This window comes from Lactuca sativa, chromosome 6, assembly GCF_002870075.4.
Source record: "Lactuca sativa cultivar Salinas chromosome 6, Lsat_Salinas_v11, whole genome shotgun sequence".
In the NCBI taxonomy this organism is placed as follows: Eukaryota; Viridiplantae; Streptophyta; class Magnoliopsida; order Asterales; family Asteraceae; genus Lactuca; species Lactuca sativa.
This window is the reverse complement of record NC_056628.2, coordinates 75,476,203-75,486,312: the sequence shown is the minus strand read 5'-3', so window position 1 is coordinate 75,486,312 and position 10,110 is coordinate 75,476,203. Positions and strand designations below refer to the sequence as shown.

Here is a 10,110-nt window from a genome sequence, read left to right as displayed (position 1 = left end):
CGAGCTATCTTTCGCAGGTATATATATACAATTAAATCTAACGATTCTAATCATGTTATTTCTTGGGTTCTTGATACCGGTTGTGGTTACCACATTTGTTCTAATGTGCAGGGACTAAGAAGAAGTAGGGATGTGGAGCAAGGAAGGATTAATCTAATCATGGGGAATAGAAGATCATCGCCTGTAACGAAGATTGGAGTGTATTCTTTAGTGCTTAGGAATAACTTGTGTTTAGATTTGAACAATTGTTGCTATTCGCTAGAAATGGCTAGAAACATCATTTCATTTCATGGTTTCTTTAGACAAGGTTTTAGATTTTCTTTTAATAATGAGAATGGTTCTATTTTGGCTTATCTAAATGGTGTCTTTTACTTTGAAGCTATACCATGTAATGGAATTTATGAAACTGTTATGATTGTTGATAACTAAGGAAATGATGTTTTGAATATAAATTCTTCCACTAGTATGGATAAAGCATCCTTGTGGCATTGTCGTCTTGGACATGTCAACAAGAAACGCATAGCCTAACTCCAAAAGGATGGAGTGTTGGAGTCATTCGACCTTAGGGAAGATGACACATGCGAGTCTTGTTTACTTGGAAGGATGACTAAGTCACCCTTCACAAGTACGTGTGAAAGGGGTGAGGGTCTATTGGACTTAATACATACCGATGTATGTGGACCATTTAGATCAACCACGAAGGATGGTAACCGCTTCTACATGACTTTTACCAATGATTATAGTAGATATGGGTATATCTATTTAATAAAGCAAAAGTCAGAAACCTTTGAAAAGTTCAAAGAGTTCAAGAATGAAGTGGAGAATCAATTAGGAAGGAAAATCAAGAAGCTTCGATCCGATCGAGGAGGAGAGTACCTAAGTCTTGAATTCCACGATTATCTCAAGGAGTGTGGAATAGTTTCGCAATTGACGCCTCCTAGGACACCGCAGTTGAATGGTGTGGCAGAAAGGCGTAATCGAACCCTATTGGATATGGTTCGCTCTATGATGAGTCGTGCTTCACTACCTATCTCTTTTTGGGGGTATGCCTTAGAGACTGCCACCCATATCCTTAACCGAGTCCCTACTAAGAAGGTTGCCAAAACGCCTCACGAGATGTGGACAGGGAAAGCTCCCTCGTTGGCACATATCAAGGTTTGGGGTTGCGAGGCTTTCGTAAGACGAGATACTCACGACAAGCTCGAACCTCGAAGTGAGCGATGTATTTTCATCGGCTACCCGCAGACATCCTTTGGATATCTCTTCTATAGACCGAAGGACAATGTTGTCTTTGTTGGAAGGAGAGGAGTTTTCCGAGAACGAGAACTCATAGGCCAAGGAGACAGTGGGAGGAAAATCGAGCTTGAAGAGATTCAAGAGTCGATAGATGAAGGAACCTCTACTGCTGACACTCAACCCAAGGAGGAAACTCCGGTTGAACCGATTGACGAATCCTTACCTCTTAGATGTTCCGATAGAGTTAGAGTTCATCCCCAGTTTTATGGTTTTCATATTACTACCGAAGGGGACACGTATATTAGTTATGGTACACTAATAAATCTTGATGAACCTAATAGCTATAAGGAAGCCATGGCAGGCCCGGAGTCTGCGAAATGGAAAGAGGCAATGGATAGCGAGATCCAATCCATGTATGATAACCAAGTTTGGAATTTGGTTGATTATGTGCCCGGACGTAAGACCGTTGGGTGCAAATGGATCTTCAAGAAGAAGGCCGACGTGGATGGAAACGTACACACATATAAAGCGCGATTGGTTGCGAAGGGCTTTACTCAAACTCCCGGAGTTAACTATGATGAGACCTTCTCACCAGTTGGAAAGATAAAATCTATTAGAGTGATGCTAGCTATTGCTGCATTTCATGATTATGAGATTTGGCAAATGGATGTCAAGACCGCTTTTCTTAACGGAAAGTTGGCTGAGGATGTTTACATGGCTCAGCCAGAGGGGTTTGTGGATCTGAAGCATCTGAATAGAGTGTGTAAGCTTGAGAAGTCCATTTATGGACTTAAGCAAGCGTCTCGCAGATGGAATCTTTGCTTCGATGAGAAAGTCAAAGAGTTTGGATTTGTACGAAGCGAAGATGAATCATGTGTATATGTCAAAGCCAGTGGGAGTGTAGTTAGCTTCCTCGTTCTATATGTCGATGACATATTACTCATAGGAAACGACATCCCGACTCTACAGGAGGTTAAGACCTAGCTTGGGAAGTGCTTCGCTATGAAGGACCTCAGAGAGGCTTCTTACATTTTGGGAATAAGGATAGTAAGAGAAAGAAGTAAGAGACTAATTGGACCTAGTCAGAATACTTACTTAGAGAAGGTACTAAAACGTTTTAGTATGGAAAACTCAAAGAAGGGAGAATTACCGATACAAAGTAATGCCAAGTTGAGTAAGACTCAAAGTCGAGTACCAAAGCTGAGATAGTAGAAATGAGCCGAGTACCATACGCTTCCGTAGTTGGCTCAATCATGTACGCTATGACTTGTACTCGCCCTGATGTAGCCTTCGCTTTGAGCATGGTTAGCAGATATCAAGGGAATCCTAGCAGAGCACATTGGATTGCGGTGAAGAATATCCTTAAGTACCTTCGGAGGACGAAGGAATGGTTCTTAGTCCTCGGAGGGAGTGATGACTTGAAGGTGCGAGGGTATAGTGACGCCAGTTTTCAGACCGACAGGGACAACTACCGTTCGCAGTCGGGCTGGGTCTTTACCCTAAATGGAGGAGCAGTGACATGAAAGAGTTCCAAGTAGGAAACCATAGCTGATTCAACGTGCAAATCAGAGTACGTTGCAGCGAGCGAAGCGTCGAAGGAGGGAATATGGCTGAAGAACTTCATCGGTGATCTTGGAGTTGTACCTGTCATAAAGGAGCCCATGGAGATTTTCTGTGATAATGAAGGAGCGGTTGCCTTGACCAAGGAACCGAGGGATCATGGTAGATCAAGACATATCGACAGAAAATATGACTTCATTAGACATCATGAAGAAGAAGGACAACTCGTAGTGAAGAGGATATCATAAGAAGATAACCCAGCAGATCCGCTTACGAAGGGACTGAGTAGGGTTAAGCACTTGCAGCATGCTAGGAGTATTGGGCTGAAGGATGATATTAGCATAGATTAGATAGTATTAGAAATGTGTAATAGATAAATGTAATTAACATTTGATGATTCAATAAAGGAGTTTTATTTATGAGTAATGTTACTATCTTATGTTAATTGTTTAACTATTGTTTCACTTTGCATGTTTTGACTTCCATAATAATTGAGTTTATTAGGAATAATCGAATTGTTCAAATTGTCCACAATCGTTCATATGTTGGAAGTAGATATGAATGAAGATTGTCACGAATTGGTGTGTAGATTGTCTAAATGGTGTTACACATAGCAAAGGGTTGCTGCAATGTTCATGAGTGCTTATGAACTAGTTTTGAGCATTGGAACACCGCGCTTGCTGGAATCACCTTATGGAATATGATATAAAAGGGTGATCGAAAGACGATAATATCATATAGTCTTAAAACCTAGATATATGGTTTGTTATTTGTTAATTGATTGTACATTGATAATGCAAAAACGCATCAGTAACTCGGTGTTATAAAACACATTGTTGTGTATAGTTGGTTAATGAATAAGTAAATGCATATAAGTCGAAGTTTATCTGTAACTTTTATCTAAGAAGGTAAAAGCGATATCTCAGCCGGTCGATGATTTAATTTGACTTATGTGTCGGGCCCGGTCAGAATTGAATTGATGTGTTCGATTAAGTTCTATGTCAAATAAATCAGAGATTGAGAAACCTAAATGCTTGACTAACCATTCCATAGGATTGTCAGCATGATATCTAACAGAGGACTGTACGATCCCTTATCTAAAGGACAAAGTTGATTAGATCAGAGTTTGATAGTGTCTTTGAGAGCTACGATTGCAAACCGAATTGTACTTGTGCATATAGTTACTAGACTTATCCAAGTGGGAGACTGTTGGAATAGTGTCTAAGGCTGCAACTACATTAGGCAAGTATTTGACCCGGTTGTGCATGGTCCTTTTGGGTTGCCTTCACCATAACAACTTGATAGGATGATTTATTAAGAGAGAGTAAATATTATTAGTATATTATGAGAATAATATAAAGAATAATATATTGTTATTTGATTAATATAAGTCATAGAATTAATTGGAATTAATTTGGTGACTTAAAGAGATTAATTAAATAAGAGGGTATAAACTGTCAATTTTTTGATAGTTAAACTTTAGACTGTAAATCCATATATATATATATATATATATATATATATATATATATATATATATATATATATATATATATATATATATATATATATATATATATATATATATATATATATGGATTGGGCGGATTCTAGGAGCTAAAGGATAGCTCAAATCGTCCAAGACTTATCTAAGGAATGGATTTGGATAGCCTTAAGAGAAGATTATCCAATTATGGTTTAGGTTGTAACGCTTAAGGAGTCTACAAGTATAAATAGACCCTATGGCTAAAGGAAATCGGTACTTCACCAAAAGTAGAGAAGCCCTGGCCGAATTCCTCCCCTCTCCTCTCTCCCAAATAATCCTCCTTGCTATTTGGTGTTTGTAAGCCATTAGAGGAGTGACAATTGTGACTCTAGAAGCTCCAAGACAACAAGATCAACAAGGAATTCAAAGGTACGATTCTAGATCTGGTTTATCATTGTTCTTACTCCTAAATAGTCATTAGAAGTCTTGGATTCAAAGCATGTTTAATTAGAAAGCCTAGATCCAAGTATTAGGGTTTTGCATGCGCACATAGGAAAGTTCTTATGGCTAAAACTCATCATATATATATATATATATATATATATATATATATATATATATATATATATATATATATATATATATATATATATATTTTCAAATACAAATACACTTATACACACATTTTCACATACACTTTTTCGTATATACACCTACATCTGATATACAAATACGCGTACATTATACATATATAGTTTTGCATACAAATTCATACATTTCATATACCTTTTATATACTTATTAATACCTACATTTCATATACATGCAATAAGAATAGAAAAAGAAAGAAGAAAAGCTTGTCACTGTGAAGAAATCAAGTTGTCGCCGAAAAACCAAAGTTGGTGGTGCTGTGGTGCTGGTATTCACGGGTGACAAACAAGGGGTGTGGCAGATCCTTTGGAACACCAAAATAATGTAATTAGGATGAGATATTGGTAAGAAATTAAGAGAAAGACAAAAGCGAAGAGAAAACACACATTACTAGAGGTTATAGGTGGTGAGTGTTGTCGCTGGAAAATGCTAGAAATTGCCGGAAAACGACAGCCTAGAAGCAATTGCTGGTCAGTGGTTGTTTATGTGGGTGTATTACGCTGGAAAATCGAACCACAGAACCGTGGTGATCATCGTCATTGAAATTTTACGCGAGGACGAAATGGGTCGTCTGGGAGGGCGGAGGATCAAAAGGTGCTTAGCCTTTAGTGGCAACACTAGGGAACAACGACATAAGGGAGGAAAACATACATGCCTTCTGCCGTGATTATTAACCGTCATATCCCAAAATAATCGGGCGGCCAAGATTTCGTTCATGCGGATCGCCATCATTAGTGATGACATGTCGTCACAAGTGGGGTCGCCTCTTTTACTTGCTACAAGACTAAACCCTAACCAATGGATTAGTTTAAAAGCAAACGGTCATGATACAATTTCGTGTGGGACCACACGATCGCCGGTGAATCCTTTAGCAATGTCGGCTTTAGCGACGTCAGGCACCTTTAGCAGCAACAAAAGGCGTGTTTGTCGGATGTCATCACTAAATGTGTGTCTTCGCCAGGGGGCGTCGCTATGGGCTTATTTCTTTTTTGTAACCAACTTTTACTCTTGAACCAAAAGAAATATTATATCATGAGTTGTTGCTAACAGGATGACGAATGTGTCATTAAAAATAGAAACAGAAAATGAAATGTACCTAACCGTTGTTGAAATATTTGAATATAAGGTTTCACACGGTTTTGACTTTCGGATGATAAGGAAAAAATATGGATCATATATATATATATATATATATATATATATATATATATATATATATATATATATATATATATATATATATATATATATATATATATATAAAATAAATTTTACATTTTTTATTTGTTTAATTTAAGCCATCGCTTGGGCTTTAAATCCTGCAGAGTGATTTTGTTTGATGGTATTCACATTCACTATTTTCAAAATATGACAGACCTCGGCGACCAGGGTTCATCATGGTGGTCGGAACTGCTGGGCAGCAACAAAGATCACCTTACTCTTGCAGTAGTTGCCACCATTTCAGTAATGAGCCTTGCTATTTTATGGCGGAGATGGAAGTCTTCAAGCTCTTCAGGTGCACCATCATTGCCACCAGGTCCTCGTTCCTTGCCGATTGTAGGTTACCTTCCATTTCTTGGTCGTGACTTACACAAACAATTCCGTAACATGGCTCACACTTACGGACCGATTTTCAAGTTTCACTTGGGAAGCAAACTTCATGTCGTCATAAATACACCTGACCTAGTAAAGGCTGTGGTCCGTGAGCAAGATGACATATTTGCTAACCGCAATCCAACAGTTGCTGCCTTAGCAACTTCCTATGGAGGCGTAGATGTAGTATGGTCTGATAACAGCTCATATTGGCGTAACCTTCGTAAGATATTTGCCCATGAAGTTCTAAGCAACAAGAATCTTGAGGCGTGCAGGTTTTTTCGAAGGGATGAAGTTAGGAAAACTATAAAAAACATTTATAGTAAAACTGGGACGGCAATTGACATTAGCGAGATTGCTTTCTCAACAGAGGCTAACGTCCTCACAAGCATGGTTTGGGAAAACACTTCAGATCCAAACGCAAAAGGTAGCCATTTTGGAGCAGAGTTGAAGAGGATTTCTTCAAATATCGTTGAGACTCTCGGACAGCCGAATCTCTCTGATATCTTCCCTAGTCTTGCATGGCTTGATCTACAGGGCATCTTAAGGAAGTCGAAGAGGCAACTACATCAGTTGGATCAAATTTTCACAAGCATTATCGACGATCGGATCATATCTAACTCCAAAAAGCCGAAGGATTCAGCTGGGCATGAAGGAAAGAAAGATCTTTTACAGATCTTATTAGAGCTTGAGGACCAAAAAGATGCAACATCGATTAGCATCACCCAGATTAAGGCGTTTCTCCTGGTAATTAATATTCTTTAAAATTACTTCGAAAGGTAGGTTTAATACTTTTCCGAATAATTTTGCATTGCTCATATATCTAGGTCAAACCTAGCCAGTAATTGAGAAAGATCCATCTGCATGAATACGAAATAGCTTGACGATTTTCCTTTTAGTTAGACTGCAAAAATTACAATTTGGTTGAACTTTTGTTGTATCAGGACATTATGGTTGCAGGAACAGAAACAACGACAACGCTGATAGAATGGGCAATGGGAGAGATCATGCAAAATCATGACATAATGAAAAGGATTCAAAAAGAATTAGCAGATATTGTGGGAGTTGATAACATTGTCGAAGAATCTCATCTCCCCAAACTACAATACCTAGATGCAACAATTAAAGAAACATTTCGGTTGCACCCTGTAGTCCCTCTCATACTCCCAAGATCACCAAGCCAGGATTGTATAGTCGGTGGATACACGATTCCAAAAGGTTGTACCGTGTTTCTGAATGTTTGGTCAATCCATCGGGACCCTCTGTATTGGGACAATCCGTTAGAATTCAGTCCACAAAGGTTCTTAACAAACAAATATGATTTCAAAGGAAGCAATTTACACTTCATCCCATTTGGGGCAGGAAGGAGATTATGTCCAGGTGTTCCATTGGCGGAGAAAATGCAAATGTATATCTTGGCATCCCTCTTACACTCATTCGACTGGCGCTTGCCGGAGGGTGAAAAGCATGACCTCTCTGAAAAATTTGGAATTACTCTAAAGAAAAGAGAACCACTCATCGTTGTTCCTTCACAAAGGTTGCCAAACGAGAACCTCTATATGTGATATAAGTTTGAATTCCGCTCTTGAACGGTTTGTTGGTGACATTTCATATATGGTTCCTTTAGAAAGAGCATATGTATATGTATTGTTATGTTGATCGAATGTGTATGAATTTCTAGTTTGGGCAATTTTTGCGTTTATGACTTAATTAGGTAACGTTTGGTATTGTACTGTAAGTCTATAGACCTAAAATTAATGATAATCTAATCTACAATTAGACAAATTTTTCTAAATGTGTTAGGTAATGTCGATGATATAACCTTAGAGGACGTTACAATTACCAAATTATCTTTAATACAGAATAACCAAAATCATTTCGATCTATTGAAAATTGTAAAAAAAAAATGTCTTCAATATATAGTATACATATAACATAATTGCCCTCCAAGAAAAAGACCTTGTAAAAAAACCTTTTTTTTTTTCTTTTTTTAAGTATTATCCCAAAAAATTTAGAACTATTGTTTTGATATGAAGCAGTTACTTCCAAAAGTTATTTATGAAATTATTAGGTTTATGGTATAGTTGATTAATCTATTGCTAAAGTACAATGATGAAATGGTAAAGTACAATGTTGAAATTGATTAAACGTTAATGAAATGGTCCGATGCAAAGTATAATACTATAACGATAAAGGCAAATGATCCATATTTACATTGCTGAAATTGGTTAAATGTTAATGCAATTGGTCTAATGCAAAATACAATGCTCTAATGACAAAGACAAATAATCCATAAGTACAAAGCCGAAATTGGTAAATGTTAATGCAAATGGTCGAATGCAAAGTATAATGTTGTAATGATAAAGGAAAATGAACCATAATATAAACATAACAAACATACCATAATCTAAAGATAATATACCATAATGGGGGGGGGGGGGGGGGGGGGGGGGGATTTAATACATCATCCAAGGTCCATTACAAAAGATTATATAATAAATGATAAACTAACTGTACCATCCATCCATTTGTACCAAATTCCTTGAACTATATTTCAGAAAGGAAACCCCAACGGTACATGAGAATAACTGGATTAAACGTGCACTTAGTGGCAATGTGAATTGAGATGTACAAAATGTACCAAAAAGGCATTCCTATATAAATGTCTAAGTGTACTTCCCCACCTGACCCCTACACCAACCTAACTACTTCAAAATCACTAGATTTGAACATGTGGAACCACCCACATCTTTGTCAAACATTGTCTTTTTATGCTTCAGTTTACTGATCCTCTCAGAAGGATTTCTTTTCCTCATCTTAGGCATTACCAGATGACCTTCATCATTAGCCTCATTACCATCATTTAGAACATTACATTCTCTATCTTTCAGAACATCATGTACTCCATTATTTACAACATCACCTTCACCTTCAATTACAACATCACATTCAACCTTTTGTAAGAACAACACCTTTCACCGTCACCATCATTTAGAACACCTTCACCTTCACTGCCATTTAAAATGTCATTAATAGTCACCTTTAACTTCATTTTCATTAAGTTCAGGCTCCTCGAAAAGAACATCATCAGCATACCCAACATATGAAAGTTTTCGAAACTTATTTAACTCCTTTAGCAAGGAATAAGAAACATATATTAAAAGACAAAACATAAACTAAAGAAAGCAACAATTTCCAACTCATACACTGTAACAACCCAAAAATTAAGATACAAATTTTCATTTAATAATTAGAAAATATCATTCATATTTGTTTTTACAAAATTCCATTACATAAACACATTGCTCAAAAGATTAGAGTATCCAAAACAGCTAGTGTGAAAATACTAAAGAGTTCACGCTACGTCATCAAGTCGGGCTCTTGGCCTTACAATCTGAAGTACCTAAAACACCCAACAAAATTGTAAGCACACACTTAGTGAGTTTCCCAAAATACACAAAACACATAATCACATAAAGTCATGCACATATATACATAGATTCGCCATGGACTCCCTCCATGGTATTTAATGGGAATACCATGGGCTACCCCCATGTTTTTACATCCAAGAGTCATGGGCTCCCC

General features: G+C 37.3%; 1 protein-coding gene across 1 annotated transcript; it reads left to right on the top strand.

The window, feature by feature from the left end:
* Window positions 1-6,261: 6,261 nt before the first annotated feature.
* LOC111890115 (cytochrome P450 76C1) lies at window positions 6,262-8,215 on the top strand. Its single transcript, XM_023886264.3, has 2 exons — window positions 6,262-7,272; window positions 7,470-8,215. Exons 1-2 carry the CDS (start codon window positions 6,301-6,303, stop codon window positions 8,088-8,090), a joined length of 1,593 nt encoding a protein of 530 aa, XP_023742032.1. The 5' UTR covers window positions 6,262-6,300; the 3' UTR covers window positions 8,091-8,215.
* The last annotated feature ends 1,895 nt before the right edge of the window (window positions 8,216-10,110 follow it).